Here is a 19,605-nt window from a genome sequence, read left to right as displayed (position 1 = left end):
TTTTTGCCTTGTACTTCTGTTATTCCTCATAAGCTTTTATATACCTCCAACCCAATAACTCTCCACAATCAGAGCAGTAAACATCTGTCACAGTATAGAGACCGATGATAAGCTGCCGATCCTCCTCAGGACCATCAACAACGTTTTGGACATGGGCAAACAGGAATGCCCTGCCATGGCTTGCCTACCCCAAATCAAACAGGTTCATAACTTTGGGGATTCAGATTGAGTAATATCGGACAAAACAAGTTTAAATGAACACGGACCATCATTGCAGAATGTAACGTCCCAACCCTGTGCCGTTACCGGCACATAGGCCCTATAGGCAAGCCCATAGGACCTAACAAGCCTCAAATATTCACTTTACCATAATATGGATATTTAAAGCTTCAATCCACAACATCAGTATATTTTAAATTTCATATAAACATGTTCCATCATGTAAGTATTTATATATTCATTCATAGGACTATAAAATCTTATCTTTATCCAACATTAACAAAGCCTATGTCCAAGGCATGAATACAAAACAGCACTACGTGTGCTTTAAAGTTGAGTATCCAACAATAATAATTTTACATAGTCGAGTCCTCTGTGCCATACATTGGCTACAACTACGGGCCAAGAACCGGCTTTAAAATAGCCACGCATACTCAAAACTTGACCAGCGGAGTTGACTCGGAAAGTGAAGAGCTATTGGATGCCAAAAACAACCACTCACTTTTCAACCGGAGGCCCCAACTACTTACAGACCTGCACATCAATTAATTGGGGTGAGTCTTTGACTTTCATAACTCAAGTGAGTGAGTGAAGAGGGAAAACAAGCAACAAGGCTGAATATTTGATGAAATAAAAAATCAGAAATGAGGGTCCAAAATGAACAATGACATAATGCAAACGAAAAATCAATGCATGCATTGAGAACACAGTGCAAAATTAAGCACAAGGCATGCACGTTCTTGTATAAGACTTATAGGAAGAATACATGTGTTAAAACCCTTTGAAAAGCCCTCATTTTTCTCAAATCAAGAGCCAAGGTAAGGGTTTAGGGTCAATCCTTGGCCATAAATCAATTCTGTTTCTGTTCAAATGTGGCAGAGGTCAATTGCTAAAGCTTTTACTTAAAAACCTGCCCGATGCATTTGCACAATAAATTCCCCCCGCTCTAACATATAAAACCAGCATTTCAACTCCAAAAGCTTATATAAATCAAACCATGACTTATGAATCAAATAGAAATCAAATATGCATGGCAGGCTAATTATAAGTTCACTTAAATAGATGCCATGCCATGTGCAATATCACTATCAGTGTGTATATGAACTCAATGCCGTGGTAAACATGATTTACATCAATTTAAAACATTAAGCCAGTCATTTCATCAGTAAATCAGAATTTGTAGTAAAGCACTAAGCCTTGTGTTGGTCAAAATAGAAAAACCAAGGGACTTGGCCACACCCGGTAGGAATGCCTCATCTACCGTAACGCTTACGTGCGGTGCCGTAGCTACCGGCAGAGTAAATAATAATTAGAGTACTCTGTGGTAGGAATGCCTTGTCTACCATCAACCAGGTGGGAATGTCTCATCCACCATAAACCCGGTAGGAATTTCTCGTCTACTGTAAGTCCTGTCGTACAGTGCCATAGCTACTAACGGAATAAATAATAATTAGCGTACTCTGTGGTAGGAATGCCTCGTCTACCATCAACCCAGTGGGAATGTCTCGTCCACCATAAACCCGGTAGGAATTTATCGTCTACTGTAAGCCCTCTCGTATGGTGCCGTAGCTACCGACGGAGTAATCCTTCCTCTAGCTAGAGTCTTAGCTTTGTGCACAAACGTTATGCCTACTGCCGTAACAACAAGACCTAAACCCGATGTAGTTTTCACTTAAAAATATGGTCACTAAATCAGGGGGTTCTAATATGGTTCAAAACCAATATTTAAATCCAGATGCATTTCCAAAGCATGCCATATAAATTTATAACCATTAATGCCGCAAAGCATTTAACATAGAAATGAGCACATGTCAAATTCAATAAATCACAAACATATATGGCAAGCAGCCCATAAATCATTTATTATGCTCCCAGAACCGATTGTAAAAACATGTAAAATGATGTTAAGTTCCAACATTCAAAACACATGCCATGGTATTAATATTTAAAACAATGCTATGCACATGTCAATGCTCATTGAAATCATAGTTTGCACAATACCTCATGTACCTTTCATAATTCTAAGTGTCCCTTAAACAAGTTGGAAATTCTCAAGGAAAAGCCCCTATGGCAATAACAACATGCATTTTGATTGAAACAAGTTATGGAATTCAAGGGCTTGTTTTCCCCATTTCATAGAATCAGCATATATAGTAATAGCATACATATACTGTTGATCTTTCAAATCCATTTCAAGATCAGACTCCAATTTTAACAAATACATTCTAATTCAGCAGCTCATGCTTCTCAAAATCACATTAATGAAATTTGCTCTTTCAAGCCAACGTCACAAATCAGAACCTATTTCAACTACCAGCTCATGCTTCCCAAACGCACATTTAAAATAATTGGAATTGCAAACCATTAATGGAGAGCAAGCATGTATCTCATACTAATGAAAACCGAATATAATTCAGGGGACAGCCTAGCATGGCTCTATTAATAATTGCTTCTTTTGGCATAATTCGAGGTTCAACATGTCAAGTGCTTGTTTCCCAGCTTCGAAAATCATTTTACATATGTGTATAACCATCTTGAAAGCAGGATTCTTTAAATCTCCAATTCGGCATTCAAACATGTTAGCACAAATCTGCTTATGTGACCTCAATGTGCAGTAAAATATGCTTGACGTATATATACTTATATGTTTATATCAAAACACATATTGGAAATAGGCACACCCACTCACCTTGATGGTGTGACTTCCACCAGCAGCCAAATTACCATCCTTTGCCATCAACAGCTCTTTGAGCTTCAATATGTTAATCTTTCAACCTCCCAGCACATATACTTGAGCTTCCCAAATAAATTTTCTTAAGCTTTCCTAGCATATAATACACAACACGGCCTCTTTAATTTTACTGACATTCAAAATTGCAGAATTCATTTATTAAACTTGAACCAGCTTTCCTACATTCTCAACTAGCAACTTAAACCACAATTTATGCTTAATATTCAAGCATCTTAACTCTTACCTTGGTGGCTTAAATCCAGCTCAACAAGATCTCCAGAAGTTGCCCAATTATAAATTGCATTCCATAATTAATCCCACTCTTTTTTTTATCCATTTACACATTTTCATCCCATGCGATCGCATCCCTCATTATTAAACTACAATTCTTATTTCATGCAATTGAATCTTTTTACCTTGTAATAATATCGATTCTCATAAATTTGACATTCTTAATTCATGCAATTATGTCCTCCAATAGTTTCTCCTCCACTTCGGTCAAACTTAATAATAGAAAGTCTCCTTTATGTGTTGCTTATTAAATTGACCTTCTCCTTTATTTTAACATTATTATTTTATTATAAAAATATTATTTTATTTTATACTCTTCTCTTCACTTCCTTATACTCTCCAACATCTTCTTGGTCTTCATTCACCTTAATTTTAATTAATAATACTTATTAGATAACATCTCAAGAGACGGAATGTTACACAAAGATGATCAAATCAAGAAATAATCAAAAAGTAAATTCATTTACAAAATTTTGGGAATGTTATTTTCGCTCTGATCTCTCTTCTTGCTGTTATTGTCGTTGCTTTATTTTCTTGTCTTTCTCTTTTAAACCTTCTGTTTGTTTTCTGGCAGCAACATGCCCTATGTGCAGCTTTGGGAGGGCCCATTTCATAAAGAGGCAGATCCGGTCAGCTGATAAGCCAGCAACAATATTCTATCGGTGCGTGATCAGAATTGGCGTGGGGGTTAAGTTCATGTTATATTAGATGCAATGATTAGGGTTATGCAAGGATAGATATTATGATAGGATTTAAATTTTAGATTATTTTTTAGGTGTAGTTTGCTTTTGAGAACTTGAGATGCCTTGATGACAATTGTATTGGAGAAATTCTTAATGATCACTTTTTCATTATAAGTTGATTGTATTTTTGATTCTTGGTTTAATTAGTCAGTCGGTATTTTGCCCCTGCAATTGCCAAGGAAGATATGGGCATTGGTGACTGTTAAAGCAGAATCTTCTGTCTCTTGCCCTCGTGGTGAAAAGGGCATTTCCATTAAGTCAAAGGACACATCTAATCCCAAGCCAAGACTCAAGTGCATATATTCTACTCATATTAATCACAATACTTGCACGTAAATTCTCCGTGCTTTGCTGGTTAAAACTTAGGCATCCTAAAATACTAGAATTGTGAATGCAAAGAACAAAGATTTGAAGTTTTGAACTAACGTTGGAATTAGCTGTGTATGAGGTTTAAAATTATCAAAGTCATGTACAAAACTTTGACTTTTAGTTAATTTGGCCATAGATTAGGTAATTTATTTAAAATCTAAATATGATGTAAGTGATGGATACTCTCGTAAATAACGATCGGGGTGGTCGGTTTGCAGACTTAATAAGGGGTTCCCCGGTTGGAAAAGATGAGCGGGACCCGCACTCGACAAGAGGCAGTCAAGCACGAACAATAAAGAGGCGATTGTGCGTGAAAGACGCTCATATCCAACTGGACCACACCGCCGGAGCGTGATCTTTTCTCTTCTTTCCAAACTTTATGCTCGTTTCTCCACGCGCTTGGCCCTTCCAACCTTACCACGGGCCTTCCTATAATTTGTGTTACCCAAACCCTATTCTTCCTTCGATAATTCACATTTTTCCCACACCTGAATCTTGTTATCTTTGTACATTGAATCAATTTATTTGGTCACTTTAAACGTGAGTTGGAAAGTTTTCATATAAGAACCAAACAATTGAATCAAATCCATTCACGTTACTAAAAGGAAAAAGAAATTAATTCATCCGCAAATTCAAGGAGGAAAAAGAATTCTTCAGGAACAATGACTTGTACATCTCTAGAGACTAAAGCAACTTGGTATAGCAATTAGCACAGGAGTTCCCTATCCCGTGAAAATTAGAATCCTTTTGGAAAACTGCCACTTCCATACACGCTCCAGAAATTGCGCGAGTGAATCCCACACTCCCAAATCCAAATATCCCGTTGGCGATAATGATAGCTCTTCTTTTGAAAGGTCTAAAGCTCCGCTTATCCCATATAAACTTTTTTGGTTTGTTACCCAAATTTTCCAGTGATTAGAGTCCCTGCCGCCTCAGAATTTAACAACTCCAGTGAAACCCTAAAAAAAAGGGGATATTAAAATGCGGATTGCGTTATGGGGGGAGAATTTGGGATTGGTATAAAACTGAAGAGAAAATCGAATCGCGGAAGAAATAACCGTATGGAATTGGAATATCGGGAACTGGAGAAAGATATGCGTTTGATCGTGGCCATCGGATGCCGATTCCGATTCCGATCGGCATTCGATTCGTACTCGGTAGCTTGTGAGGCATTCTCTGAAAAACAACAACAGATTCTCTCCTCGTCGCGTTCGCTTCCAATCGGGGTCAAAATTGACCTCTAATAGCGTTTTCTGCCTATTTTTTCCGGCTTTTCTTTTATTCTTTTGTTTTTTGTGAATTTTGGGCTCTTCTTTTTGTTGGAAATTTCGATCGGATTTCGTTGGTTCTGGCGGCGGTTAGTTCTTTGTACATAGAAAAAATGGAGGCGGCTGATGATTGTGATCTCGCTGAGAAAGATCCGTCGGGTCGGTACGTTCGGGTATGATTTTTTTGGCTTTGAATACTTCTTGTCGTATATATTTTTTATTCGGTTTCGCTTTGTTAGGGTTACATAGTATCTGTTTGGTTCCCAAGAAACTTGGAGGAAAGAAATTTGACTTATAATTGTCGACTTCTGAAGGAAATTGTCGAACTTTCTTATAATAATCAAATCCTGTTCATTATTTAGGGTTAATTTAGTAGAAATTTTGGTATATTGCAGTCCAAGCTAATTTTCTTAGCAACCAAACAGCGTTAAGTTTGAGCAATGCCATGAATGCACCGAAATTTAACCGCATTTGATTATCCCTAGCATCTACTAAGTTAATAAATTTGGAAATATCCCATCTTTCGCTCTTTGTACAACTTTTGAAAGTCATATTTTCTTGCCTTTTGTTATGAAGGGAAAATAATTGCTTTTTGTACTTCCATCTGAATGAACATGACAAAATAATGCCTTGAACAAAATTAAGCTTAATATATATGTATGGCCAACCAAATTGCCAATGTCGGTCCTAGTTATGCTTAAAAATTTATATTTCCCTTAAATAGTTTGCTTTATTGGAAGTTAAATTAGTTTGCTCTTTTGGTTTTATTGATACAATCTTTGGTTTACTTTTGTTTTTATTCCTTCAGTATGATGAGATCCTGGGGAAGGGAGCTTTCAAGACTGTGTATGGTTTCAAGTCCTATTTTCTTAAAATTTGCCTAACTTTGATAGGAATGTATGTTTGATGATTGTACTGTTTTGGCTGCTTCATTGTTATTTGTAGTTATAAGGGATTTGATGAAGCTGATGGAATAGAGGTTGCATGGAACCAAGTCAATATTGAAGATGTCTTGCAGACGCCTGAACAGTTGGAAAGGTTATATTCAGAGGTTCATCTTTTGAAGTCATTGAAACATGAAAATATTATGAAGTTCTACAACTCCTGGGTGGATGATAAGAACAAGACCATTAACATGATAACAGAGTTGTTTACTTCGGGGAGTTTGAGGCAGTGAGTTCCATCAACTTCTTTTCTTTTCCCATTCATTTGTGGTTGGCTTTGTCATTCATTTATGATATGCTGAGATTCTATTTCACTTTTAGATACCGTAAGAAGCATAAGAATGTTGATATGAAGGCCATCAAGAACTGGGCACGGCAGATCCTTAGAGGGTTACACTATCTGCATAGTCACAATCCTCCAATCATTCATAGAGATTTAAAATGTGATAATATATTTGTAAATGGAAATAATGGAGAAGTCAAGATCGGAGACCTTGGTTTGGCAACTGTCATGCAGAAGCCCACTGCCCGAAGTGTGATTGGTACTTCATTTTCTCTAACATAGGTAATGCTATGATTTCAGCTATACCAATCTGGTTGAAATTTGGAGTGCTTTGTTGTTTGTGCAGGCACTCCCGAATTCATGGCTCCAGAGCTTTATGATGAGGAATATAATGAACTTGTTGACATCTATTCTTTTGGTCTGTGCATGTTGGAGATGATTACTTGTGAATATCCATATAATGAATGCAAAAATCCAGCACAAATATATAAGAAAGTTACCTCTGTAAGTTGATGAGTATCCTAATACTTCACATCTTACACAATTCTCTTTTTAAGCGGTTGTTTAAACGCTCTCAACATTTGTCCCTGCAGGGTGTTAAACCTGCTTCCCTTGGTAAAGTGAATAATCCCCAAGTTAAGCAGTTTATTGAGAAATGTCTTCTTCCAGCATCTATGAGATTGCCAGCTGTGGAGCTCTTGAAAGATCCATTCCTTTTGGCTGAAACTCCTAAGGAAGTTGCCTGTGGTCCACTGCAGTTACCAAATCTTATGCCCAAATTAGTTAATTTGATCCAGTCTGAACCTCTTCCAATGGACATAGATCCTAACTCCAAAAAGCTTCAGGTCAATTCTTCTACAAAAAGCATCAAAGAAACTTCTCGAATTTCAACTCTTGAGCTACAGTGTTTCACTGAGAGTAATGAATTTATGTTGAAAGGGGAGAAAAATGATGATAATACAATTTCATTGACCTTGCGCATTGCTGATCAATGTGGTAAGTGAATCTGCTATACAATGAGACTTACTCTCTTCTTTATGATCAAAAAAAGAAAAAGAATTATGTGCTAAGGTGTGTCTTTTTAACAGGTCGAGCAAGGAATATCCATTTTTCCTTTTATCTTGATTCTGATACTGCTATTTCGATTGCTGCGGAGATGGTTGAACAACTTGATTTGTCAAATGAAGATGTAACTGACATTGCAGAGTTGATTGATAGCATGATAATGAAGTTTGTACCCTGCTGGAAACCTTCATTTGGAAGCATTTCATGTCTACAAGATGGCTCATGCTGCCCTAGCAAGGCCACTGTTAAGACAGTTGGTAAGCAAGAAGCTTTCACAGACTTTGCTGTTGTGAAATGCCAAGACACCCAAGAATCTGTCAGTTCAGATATGTCAGCTGAATGTGATGGAATGGTGGCCTCGGATGGTAGTAACAACAAACCAATGGGATCTTCTGGTTACAGTTATGGTGAGTGCCATAAAGGTTCTAGCACATATGATTTTGGTTTATTAGATATTGGTGTTTATAACCATCCTAGGCATAAAGAGACTGGTAACGAGGAAAACCTTGGGGAATCTGTTCTGATAAATGACTCCACAAAGAACTCCGAGACATCTTTAATGGATTCTTGTTCTTTTGCATCACAAGATATGAGCTTGTCGAGCATCTGCTCTCTATCCCTAGCAGACAAGGATCAGGTTGATGAGCTGAAGTTGGAGCTTGACGCAATTGATACACAGTATCACCAGTGTTTCCAAGAGCTCATGAGGATGAGAGAAGAAGCAATGGAGAACGCCAAGAAAAGGTGGATAACAAAGAAGAGAGTATCTGTGGTGTGATGTCCTAGATTTCTTTTACGGTTAAGTTTTCTCCGCTCTCCTTGGCTGTGATAGTTGGCTTTTTCTTTTTTTCTTTTTATTTGCTGTTACTGTTGCATTGGAAGAAATCATTTCTTGACAGATTTCATTTATTTGGTTTATTGTTAAAAATGGGAGAAGTCTCTGATTTTTGTCCATTGATTTATCATATTCGTTTCTCTTAATCATTGAGACCTTGACTCCAAATACTTTAAATTTTCTGGATAAAGCACCAAATTGCAAACTTTTCCAGTAGGATGATGCCTCCATGTGATTTCAAGTTTTCAAATTCTACTTTTCATAAATACTTAAATTAATTACACATTGAGCAAGGGATTGATTATCTGTGTAAAGAGAACAAATATTGAAATGGCCAAATGCGAAAAGTTTTTGTCAAATTTATAATTTTTATTTGATTTACTAATAAATACACATATTTCTTTATTTAAAGAAAAGTTTAAACCTTCTTTTATTTTGTGTGTGTGGAAATTATACTTATTATTAAAGAAAATTCTTGATAAATTTCACGCTGTAGATTGAAAAATTTTACTTAAATATGATATCATTTAAAGTAATAATTGGAGAAGTGGAACACATGCTTTCTATAAAAAAAACAAGCTAGGATGGTCCTCATTGAATTTGTTTCTTATGGAACCTTGCTCCCATTAGTTTCCATAATGTGGAACACATGCTTTCTGCTTGATTAGCGAAAGCAGGACAACTAATTTGGTTCCAAGTGGTAATAAAGCCAAAAAAGCAGGCAATCAAGATGGACAGAATGATTACGCATACTATTATTTGTTGTTCCCATTTTAATCTGAGTCTCACTAGCAGTCCTAATACGCTAGTTTTTAGTTTTAACTTGCTCTCAATTATGAGATTTTTCTTTATCCAAATAGTGGTATTTCTTCCTAATCTTTGGCCAGGTGATTTAAGGATCCCTATCCCATCCCCACAACCACCCCAATGAGACCAGGGACAACCAGCGGGCCCCAGACGGCGCATCAGTTAGATTGATGATACCTCTGGACCCTTCCATTTGATCAAAATAGAAGCGGTTAGATTTTTAAACCCCTTAACCGGAATTGACCAGCCACTAGAACCGCAGCAACAACACCGTGAAGCCAATCTTTTTGATCGAAAGAGCTTATCGACAATAAAGAACTTAGGAAATTCGGGGATATGCCAACGTGAAGCTTATGGATGGAGCGAATGCAAATGGCGTAAAAGTCAAAACTTAATGCTATTAGTCCAAGGTTAAACTCAAGATCAATGTTCCATAGACAGAATCAATGCCACTTGTATTACTAAAATAGAGATTTGCCATAAAAATGGCATACATTGTGCTTCTATAAGCTGAATAATAGTTTTGGTGAAGTGGAGCCACTGAGTTATTGATGCCATAATTTTATTCAGTCTGTACCAATTGTTTCCCTCCAGCTATTTCCCAGTTGATTGTTCACTTAAACCTGTCTCAATGACTGCACCTCCAAAGGAAAATAAATTGATGTTTTACCTCAGATGTGTGAACAACAGAGAGTTCTGTTGTTTCCCCCACACACCCCCCCAGAAAATAAAAAAGAGACAGTTCTGCAACACTGATTCTATGTCAAAAAGTTTGAAAACTTGATACTTGCAGTACCTATATACACATCCAGACATCTAAACCACCTTTAAATCACTCAGGCTCTATCCAGTTTCCATGAAATACAATCTTATTGACACAAACACATGAAGACTTAAGCAAGTCAATCTTGACAACAAACACTTAAAATTTGCTGAACTTTTATAAACAGCCTCAAACATGAAAACTTTCTTTCTACCACATATCTTGCCAGTTACAATAATCACCTGCAGCATATCACTTAGGTGATTTGCTTCTATTGGCGAGACAAGCTCCTCAATTATTCCACACACATCATCACATCCCACATTCGATCTAGGCTCAGCCCAAATAAATATATCTAGTCATTGAAGGAGCATATAAAAATGCCACTGAAGATATAATTTCTAGCCATATTATATAACATATCCTGTTTCTCAACTGCAATCACATCAATCAAAAGCCACTGGCACATAAACCTGGTAAGGCTCTAATGATAACATACTAAGCAAATTCATAACTGTGAATGCAATTTACTTTCCATAAACTGGAAGTAGCAGGTGCAGACTACAAGAAGAGAAATGATCACACATCATCAATGAAATCTACATTGGGCCACATTTGGAAAACAGAAGTCACACAAACAATATGTTTCCACAATGAGAAAAAGTTAGAAATGAATAAAATTTACTAAATGCAGATTCAATTACATGCTGAAATACAAGCAACATAGGGAGAATTATTCACAATTTTATTAACAAAATGAATAACATCCAGTACAATATCCACACAAGGAACACAAGAAGAATGCACAGGGAAGAACAATACGTGAATATTTTCAATTGGGAAGAAAAAAACACGCGAAGGCATCCATACACTCGCTAGATCAGGAGAATCATCCAGAAAATTTACATGGGTACTACCAGTTTTCTTTGACAATTTTTGACTTCTCAAGAATGAATTTCCCTTCCTTGTACTTCTGAGTTTCCTCATAAGCCCGCTCATATTTCCAACCCAACACCTCTCGGCAATCACAGCAGTAGACATCAGCCACCGTGTGAAGACCAGTCATCAATTGTCTATCCTCCTTGGGACCCACCATTATGTTCATTGCATGGGAGAACAAAAAGGCTCGACCATTTCTACCCTGAAATTCACATCATAAATGAACTTTTGTAACATTATCTATGGAATGTTTTCAGCATAACAGATTTTCTGTATAAGAAAAGTAGAAACTGAAATGAAGTTTGACTTAGTGAGCCTAATGCAAGATCAAGCGCAAGAGTGAGTCCTTAGACAAATTATAGTCCTAACTCTGAAAAGACAGAAAATGCATTCATGCAATAAGTAAACGGTAAATGTTTTTCATAAGCAAATTTCTAGTTTTCCCTTTCATTTTCCTCATAGCCTCTGAAATAGATCATCTTTTAGGCTATTAATGGAATCAGCAACAATAAATCCAACAGAGAGGCATAAATGCAGCAACATTAGTATTGAGTTCTCTACCTGAAAAGATTTCGATATAACATCATCGTGAAGGGCAACTTGGTTTCTGCAATTGCAGCAACTGTACAACCTTGGCCCAACCATTTCCGCCATTTGACAATTATTTATTAGCACCCAACCCCTTGCTACTCCCACAGAAAAAGAATTATCTTTTCAGAAATCATAAGAAAAGAAACAAAACATAGTCATCAATACTTAGGCCAAAATCAACAATCATCACAAAAAAGATAGTAAAATTGATCATAATCTTACCTTGTATACAACAACAAACTATACAATATAAACTGCCAATCAACCTTTGTTTGACAAAATAACTGCACCCAAAGCCAAAACAGAGTACTTGAAAATGTGAATGAAGAAATGAAAGAAAAAAGAAAGCAAGTCAGTGAGGATTTAAGATACTAAAATATGATCTTAGATAAGATATAACAGACATGGAAAATGATTGATAAAGAGACTGATAAAGCTAGCACCGGTGCCATAAACTCACTGTTAATAAGGGACAAAAGATGATACCCAATTTAACAAAAATGAAAGATCAGGTTCAAGAAGCAAGTGAAAAGCTAAAAACCCAATAATTAAAAACCAGCTCTTAATACAAAGGAAAGAAGGATATAAACTGGAATTGTGAAAATCAATAACCAAAACAAGTCAAAGATCACCAAAGAAAAGCCCAGATTTTCAAGAACTCATCATTTCAGAAAATAAGTGAAAATCTTAAACCCTGTAATCAGAAAAATCCTAAAGAGAGAAGCCCATGAAATATGACACTAACCAGAATAATGAAAACCCAGTTATCGGAAGAAAGCTCAAGAAAATCCCATAATTTTAAGACGATGAATGATGGTAAATTGATAATGTGATGAGCACTTGAGGAGATCACAGAAAGAGGATCAAGAAAAATGGGAGGCACGTGTTGATTTTTTCCAGAGAGTTTTCTTTTTTATTAATTCACTGTTTTTATTAAGTGTTCGAATCTGGACAATTTTCCAATGTTTTTTGGGTAGATACTTCTAAGAGAGAAGAGAAGAAGAAGAAGAAAGAAAGAGCTTAGGGTTTTCTTCCTTTCTTTCTGAAGCTGTGAAGTTGTGTTGGAGTTCGGTGGGGTTTTGTTATTAGAAGAGGACAAGTTGCGTTGGAGGCTTCGGTTCAACATTGACATGAGAATACCTTTTATATTACCAATCTGCCATTTCCATTTGCTTCAATAATTCAATTTACCACGCCCACTAAGAATCTTGGACGTGACAGAGTAGTGTAGAAGTTTGAGATTTTGTTACTGTTTTGAGACATAATACTACAAACTAGTAGTAATAAAAAATTCATTTAAACCTTACTCATATTCATATTCTATAAAAAAATTTTTAAAAATATTGCATGCATAGTAGTATTTCTTTTAAATAAAGTAATATTATTGATATTTATCCAAAAAAAAGAAGGTATGTTATTGTTAAATGAGGAAAATGTCGCACATATCCTCCACCTAATGTAACAAACGCCAAATTCTTTTTGGTATTCTACGAGGGCCAGCATTGTAAGTCACCTTGGTGGAACCTTTTTTCCATTTTTCTAAGCCTACTGCCTGCCTATCTGCCTATGGAAGGCTTTCTTCCATTGTAATCATGGAAACGAGCATGGGTTATGATGGCCTTTGCAGATTTTTCTTTTCTTAATACATGTGGGTTTTCGAGATGTCCAACTTGAATTTGGGCTAAGGCCCACTTAAAATGGGTAACGGGTGAAACAGAAACAAAGGACATGTTGACCATTGTTAGAGAAACAACCGGAACAAAATCGAAGTCTTTTTGTTTTGCAGCCGAAGCTAAAAGGAATCCAAATGAGTTGACAAGTTAATAAACAAACATAATTTGGCACCAAATTGTTAGGATAAAAAAATTGATATCGAAACTTGTAACTCTATATGCATTTTGTGCTAAGCAATCGTTTTTTTTTTTTTTTTTATTCTTTCCACAAGATTCAACACATGCAAATGAGTTCCTTACATATTACTACTGCCACAGCCTTCTTGGCTAACTTTTTGCTTCGCCTAGCAGTTAGCAAATGATCACCAATCCAACCCAGAACAAGAGAAAAATACTAGGAAAAATCTCTTCCTCTCGCGATCATCAAAGTGACAGGTAGGTTGGTCTCGGCTCTCGATGGTCAGACTGATACAGTTCATTTTCTTTTTATTTTCCTTGTTGTCCACGTCTTCATTTGCAGGAGCCCACGTCTAATAAAAAAAGTCGTTGCATGTACATTAATGTGGCGAGATCTTTTGGGAACAAAATAATGAAGGAGGTCCAGCCTGACAATCCTATAAAGCTCTCTTCGTATATTGGCCCACTATCTATGTCAATATTTTGTTCAAAATTTTCTCTCCTTGAAATTCTATGTTTCTATGCAGATGCAATTGGTGGATTTAGGCAACTTCACATAAATGTTCAATAAAAAAGGTTAGGTTAGGTTAGGCATGGGTTACGCAAGTCTTGAGCCGCAAATTACTAGCATATGGTAGACGTGGCTTGCCACGTGGTTTATAATATTACATATGCCAGTACAAGATTCTTTGAATCTAATGATTCTCAGATACTCTTTAAGACATATGGATGTAGTTGATTTGCTAACTGTTCAGTTAGGTTGGGGAAGTTCTATACCTTCTTTGTTTGGTGAAAATCCAATTTTTGCATCAAATTTCTGCAAATTTTCTACTAAATATATATCATTTGACAACAATAATTACTTTAATAGAATAGTTAATTTTGAGAAACTGCAAAAATCCATCGACTAAAATGGTTTCATCAATTGTCTAAATTAAATAAGCTTTCTATGTTAGCTCTCTCCAACAACTTGGGGAACTGAATACGGCAAAAATGTATGGTGCACGCGTGGACCAGCAGCTGCAAAGGCTGATCACCTAAACATTTTATGGGCAAACTTAGTCAATCTGGGACGAAAATTTTCAAGCCAAGGATTTTTACAACTAATCCAGAATTCCCAACTGAAGTAAGCTCTTAGCAGGCTCCAAGATTCCTTTTAGCCTCTAATATTTGCGAAACTGACCGCATTTTCTGCTCTAACATGCTCTAGTAAATACGAATCCATTTGTTTTGCGGTCTTGCTCAAGTCACCTGGGGAAAGAACCAAACCATGGAGGAATCGAAAGATGAGATCATAGCTCCTCTCAGTGAGTCCCTCTCTCTTTTTCAATCTGCAAAACCCAAAAAAACTTGACTCTTTTTGTTCTTGTTCTGAAACATTTTCTTTTCGTGTACCTGTTTTTCTGCAGTACCTAAGGATGAGAAGGATAGAGATGTTAGCAATCCCTCCTCCTCCTCATCATCGCGGGCCATGGCATCAAAATCTGAGGTTAAAGAAATGCAAGAAGAAGAGGAGAACTCACCCGTTAGACAGGTGGCCTTAACCGTACCAACCACCGACGACCCTTCTCTACCAGTCCTCACATTTCGAATGTGGGTCTTAGGCACCATCTCGTGTGTCCTCTTATCATTTCTTAACCAGTTCTTTTGGTACCGAACAGAGCCCTTGACAATCACGGCCATCTCTGCCCAGATTGCCGTGGTTCCTCTTGGCCAATTGATGGCCGCCAAAATTACTGACCGCGTTTTCTTCAAAGGAACTCGCTGGGAATTCAGCTTGAATCCAGGGCCCTTCAATGTCAAAGAACATGTTCTTATAACAATCTTTGCCAACTCTGGAGCTGGCAGCGTTTATGCCATTCATGTTGTGACTGTTGTTAAAGTGTTCTATAAGAAGCACATTACTTTCTTTGTCTCCTTGATTGTTATCATAACGACTCAGGTCAGTACTTGTTTGTTGATTCTATCTAGTTTTTCATTAACCATTTCAGTGTTAAGGTTGGTTTTTTTTTTTTTTGGTATGTGTTGGGTTAGGTTTGAATAATTTGGTGGGTTTGGAATGGTAGGTGCTGGGGTTCGGATGGGCTGGTATATTCAGGAGGTACCTAGTGGAACCAGCAGCTATGTGGTGGCCTGCAAACCTTGTTCAAGTTTCTCTCTTCAGGTATTCCGATTATGGTGGATTTTATATGATACTGATTTAGTGTTCTGCTTCTATGCGATTTCATTTATCGGCCCGGATATTCCTGGATTCTGGTGAATTTGGGTGGCCAGTAATGGCCACGGTGAGACTGACTGGTATCTTGCTCTTTTGTTTCTATGAGTTCACCTGTTGGCTGTTGCATTAGCAACAAAGAAGGTTCCTGGTTGGACTTAATGGGCCATAGTTGCAACTTGCACGTAAATATGTACTTGAGTAGTGGCACTGGCAACGTGACATGTTGCTAAGGAAAGCCGGGCCGCATGGCATTACAACAAATAATACTAAGTTAATAACAAGGGTTAAGGGCTAAGGCTTTTAGGAGCCTTCTCTGGTAACTAAGCTGGGTATTTTGAGTAGAGCTAGGCGTTAATTTTGGCTACATTTGATTTGGTCACAGTTTTCGCTATTTGCATTGGCTTTAATTCGAATTTGATTCTCTTGACCCTGATGGCCATGCTCAGCTTGAGTGGTCCTCTAGGAAACCCAAGCTGGACCAAACTGATGGGAACTCTTTCGAAAAAAGTCAACCCCATTTTTTTCCTTCGATGATGATCTCTCTAGACTCTAGTTCTGTACATTTTCATGTGATATCCAATCCAAGTTGCGTACTGAAAACAAGGACTATAACAAGAGCAACTAGCAAAGAGAAAATAAAGATAGCTTAGAAGAACATTCATGGGCCATTATTGGGTCTTGGAGCCCGAAGAACGTAAGCCCGCAAAAGATATTTGGCCAATATAACCGAGGTTAGGCTAAGTCGCTCATAACATACGAATACATTCGTCAGGCTTTTCAGTTGTTCAAACATCAATCTGTATATTTGTTTATGCAGGGCTCTGCACGAGAAGGAAGAGAGGGCAAAGGGTGGGGTAACGAGAACCCAATTCTTCCTAATTGCCCTCATTTGCAGTTTTGCTTACTACGTCTTCCCAGGCTACCTCTTCCAAATGCTAACTTCCCTCTCGTGGATATGCTGGATATTCCCAAAATCAGTGCTAGCCCAACAACTCGGTTCAGGCCTTTATGGGCTAGGAATAGGTGCTATTGGGCTCGACTGGTCCACTATCTCCTCATATCTTGGTAGCCCTCTTGCAAGCCCATGGTTTGCCACAGCAAATGTGGCTGCGGGATTTATCCTTATCATGTATGTTTTGACTCCCATCACCTACTGGCTTAATGTCTACAATGCAAAGACCTTCCCCATATTCTCCGATGCTCTCTTCACGTCGACAGGTCAAGAATACAATATCACAGCTATCATTGATTCGAATTTTCACCTTGACATCGCGGCTTATGAAAAAGAAGGACCTCTATACCTTAGCACATTTTTTGCAATGACATATGGTGTCGGTTTTGCTGCACTAACTGCTACGATCGTTCATGTTGCGCTATTCCACGGAAGGTAATTTTTAGATTTACCTGCAAATACCAACTAGGCTTGAAATTATCTTAAATGGCATGCTGAAGCTCACTTTTTAGCTGTAAACTGCAGAGAAATATGGGAGCAAAGCAAAGCTAGTTTCCAGGAGAAAAAAATGGACGTACACACCAGACTCATGAGGAAGTATAAGCAAGTCCCTGAGTGGTGGTTTGTGTGCATCCTTTTGGTAAACATTGCTGCCACCATATTAGCCTGCGAGTATTACAATGACCAACTTCAGCTGCCATGGTGGGGAGTTCTACTAGCATGTGGCATTGCCATTGTATTTACACTTCCGATTGGCATCATTACAGCCATCACAAACCAGGTATCTTCAATCATATATGCTGCGGCAATTGCAACATATTAAGTTGTTTGTAGACTTTATATACTCCAACTTTAATTTTCTTCACATACTTCAGTTTAAACAGCTTTACATCACCGATCAATTTCTGATTGCAGACACCAGGCCTTAACATCATTACAGAATATATAATTGGGTATATATATCCAGGATATCCGGTTGCTAATATGTGTTTCAAGGTGTATGGATACATAAGCATGACACAGGCTGTTACCTTCCTGCAAGACTTCAAGCTTGGTCACTATATGAAAATTCCGCCCAGAACAATGTTCATGGCTCAGGTCTGTTCACATCTCTTAAAAAAAAAAAAAATACTTTTCTCTCTGCAAATGTTTCTTCACACAAGATTAACAGGTCTTTTCCTCTTGCCTTAGGTCGTAGGCACCCTCATTGCTTGCTTTGTGTACCTGGGAACTGCCTGGTGGCTAATGGAAACCATCCCTGATATTTGTGACACGACAGCCTCCAACAGCGTCTGGACTTGTCCAAGCGATACTGTGTTCTATGATGCGTCTGTTATCTGGGGTTTAGTAGCGCCTCGCAGAATTTTCGGAGACTTGGGAACTTATGAGGCGATCAATTGGTTCTTCCTTGCAGGAGCAATTGCTCCTCTTCTTGTCTGGTTGGCCACCAAGGCCTTCCCTCATCAAGAGTGGATCAAGCTCATTAACATGCCAGTCCTGATAGGTGCCACAGGGATGATGCCACCAGCCACTGCAGTTAACTATACTACGTGGATTATTGTTGGCTTTCTCTCTGGCTTTGTTGTTTATAGGTATCGACCCGATTTGTGGCAACGATACAATTATGTTCTTTCTGGGTCATTGGATGCAGGCCTTGCTTTTATGGGTGTGCTGATATATTTGTGCTTGGGACTAGAAAATATTAGTCTAGATTGGTGGGGAAATGATCTTGATGGATGCCCTCTGGCTAGCTGTCCAACAGCCAAAGGTATTGAGGTTGAAGGCTGCCCAGTGTACACCTAGAGTTTGTTGCTTTGTAGAAGTAAATGTTGAAAAATATGCATCTAGGTTAGTAGGAAATTGCAGATGAACGCATCTGTATATATATTGCATTTCAGAAGGAATTCCAGTGCTCTTGGACATGAAATTCAAGTCAGATTTCTTGCCACAAAAGCAACCATACTTGGAATTGTAATCATAATTTCCATTTATCCGTACAATTTGGATTTTACAAGTTTCACAGCCATATTAGTTGAGTACTTCTTGTCATAATTTGGATTTGCAATTTTTCATAGCCATGTTTGTTGTGTAACTTTTCGGTTCATAGACACAGACAAGTACAGTCATCGATTCCTCAAATGCTTTCATGGATTCTTCCTTTCTTTTTTCAATAAAAATACTACTAACGAGTATTAGAAATTAAAAAAAGAAAGATACAATCCTATTGAGATTGTCTAAGATATTATTCCATTATATTGAAAGAATTACTAAGATTCTAAAGTTATATTTAGATTTTATGATTATGGTTCTAGGAGATCAAAATATAATTGTTTGTCACGTGTTGGTTTTGTAAACTGAAGATTAATCATGATTAGGTAAATTATATACAGTTTTTTAATGAATCTTAAAATTTAAGATAATTTTTTTTTATATTTTTTATGATTTCAATTCTTTTAAATAACATGGTGTGGTTTTTTATTAATTCATACATTGTGAATATTATTTTTTTCAATTGTTTACTCGTAGATAACTTTGGTTCACATAAAAGTTAAATTATTAATTTTGTTTTATAAAATTATTAAGATATTTTCAGTTCAAAGTTAACATACTTATATTCAAAGATATTTTTGTAATTTTATTATAAATTTTGTATTGAATAAAATTAATAAACCTATTTTAAGAAAATAAGTTATTAATAAGTTACTAATTGAAAAATAAGATATTCACCTAATGCTAA

The 19,605-nt window shown here is 37.1% G+C and overlaps 3 protein-coding genes and 1 long non-coding RNA gene across 6 annotated transcripts; 2 read left to right on the top strand and 2 right to left on the bottom strand.

Annotated features, from left to right (window-relative positions):
• On the top strand, nucleotides 5,120-8,901 carry LOC18605999 (probable serine/threonine-protein kinase WNK10). Of its 2 annotated transcripts, XM_007039368.2 has the most exons (7): nucleotides 5,608-5,794; nucleotides 6,430-6,467; nucleotides 6,567-6,794; nucleotides 6,887-7,107; nucleotides 7,195-7,352; nucleotides 7,442-7,844; nucleotides 7,937-8,691. In XM_007039368.2, exons 1-7 carry the CDS (start codon nucleotides 5,735-5,737, stop codon nucleotides 8,689-8,691), a joined length of 1,863 nt encoding a protein of 620 aa, XP_007039430.2. In that variant the 5' UTR covers nucleotides 5,608-5,734. The 2 variants fall into 2 exon arrangements, with proteins under 2 accessions (XP_017973669.1, XP_007039430.2); XM_018118180.1 differs by lacking the exon at nucleotides 6,430-6,467 and having other exon boundaries at nucleotides 5,120-5,794; nucleotides 7,937-8,901.
• LOC18605997 (protein yippee-like At4g27745) lies at nucleotides 11,043-12,964 on the bottom strand. Of its 2 annotated transcripts, none has more exons than XM_018116857.1 (4): nucleotides 12,594-12,964; nucleotides 12,071-12,132; nucleotides 11,819-11,967; nucleotides 11,043-11,459 (listed from the first exon to the last, which is right to left on the bottom strand). In XM_018116857.1, exons 3-4 carry the CDS (start codon nucleotides 11,909-11,911, stop codon nucleotides 11,232-11,234), a joined length of 321 nt encoding a protein of 106 aa, XP_017972346.1. In that variant the 5' UTR covers nucleotides 11,912-11,967; nucleotides 12,071-12,132; nucleotides 12,594-12,964; the 3' UTR covers nucleotides 11,043-11,231. The 2 variants fall into 2 exon arrangements, with proteins under 2 accessions (XP_017972346.1, XP_007039428.2); XM_007039366.2 differs by having other exon boundaries at nucleotides 11,819-11,943; nucleotides 12,594-12,899.
• LOC108661440 lies at nucleotides 14,757-15,302 on the bottom strand. Its single transcript, XR_001927272.1, has 2 exons — nucleotides 15,222-15,302; nucleotides 14,757-15,029 (listed from the first exon to the last, which is right to left on the bottom strand). It is a non-coding gene; the product is annotated as an uncharacterized LOC108661440 (long non-coding RNA).
• LOC18605996 (oligopeptide transporter 7) lies at nucleotides 14,919-18,942 on the top strand. Its single transcript, XM_018118469.1, has 7 exons — nucleotides 14,919-15,005; nucleotides 15,108-15,640; nucleotides 15,765-15,862; nucleotides 16,734-17,303; nucleotides 17,394-17,649; nucleotides 17,784-17,966; nucleotides 18,060-18,942. Exons 1-7 carry the CDS (start codon nucleotides 14,969-14,971, stop codon nucleotides 18,669-18,671), a joined length of 2,289 nt encoding a protein of 762 aa, XP_017973958.1. The 5' UTR covers nucleotides 14,919-14,968; the 3' UTR covers nucleotides 18,672-18,942.

The sequence above is a fragment of the Theobroma cacao genome, chromosome 3 (assembly GCF_000208745.1).
Source record: "Theobroma cacao cultivar B97-61/B2 chromosome 3, Criollo_cocoa_genome_V2, whole genome shotgun sequence".
Taxonomy (NCBI): Eukaryota; Viridiplantae; Streptophyta; class Magnoliopsida; order Malvales; family Malvaceae; genus Theobroma; species Theobroma cacao.
This window is presented reverse-complemented; position numbering and strand designations above follow the sequence as displayed.

Bases quoted from the DNA above. Each gene is read 5' to 3' on its own strand.
- LOC18605996 (XM_018118469.1), top strand. From the start codon at position 14,969: ATGGAGGAATCGAAAGATGAGATCATAGCTCCTCTCA. The intron at 17,304-17,393 runs GTAATTTTTAGA...TGTAAACTGCAG, and splicing joins GTTGCGCTATTCCACGGAAG to AGAAATATGGGAGCAAAGCA. The intron at 17,967-18,059 runs GTCTGTTCACAT...CTCTTGCCTTAG, and splicing joins GAACAATGTTCATGGCTCAG to GTCGTAGGCACCCTCATTGC.
- LOC18605997 (XM_018116857.1), bottom strand. From the start codon at position 11,911: ATGGCGGAAATGGTTGGGCCAAGGTTGTACAGTTGCTGCAATTGCAGA. The intron at 11,460-11,818 runs GTAGAGAACTCA...TGTGAATTTCAG, and splicing joins TTATATCGAAATCTTTTCAG to GGTAGAAATGGTCGAGCCTT.
- LOC18605999 (XM_007039368.2), top strand. From the start codon at position 5,735: ATGGAGGCGGCTGATGATTGTGATCTCGCTGAGAAAGATCCGTCGGGT. The intron at 6,468-6,566 runs GTATGGTTTCAA...TGTTATTTGTAG, and splicing joins AAGGGAGCTTTCAAGACTGT to TTATAAGGGATTTGATGAAG. The intron at 7,353-7,441 runs GTAAGTTGATGA...TTGTCCCTGCAG, and splicing joins TATATAAGAAAGTTACCTCT to GGTGTTAAACCTGCTTCCCT.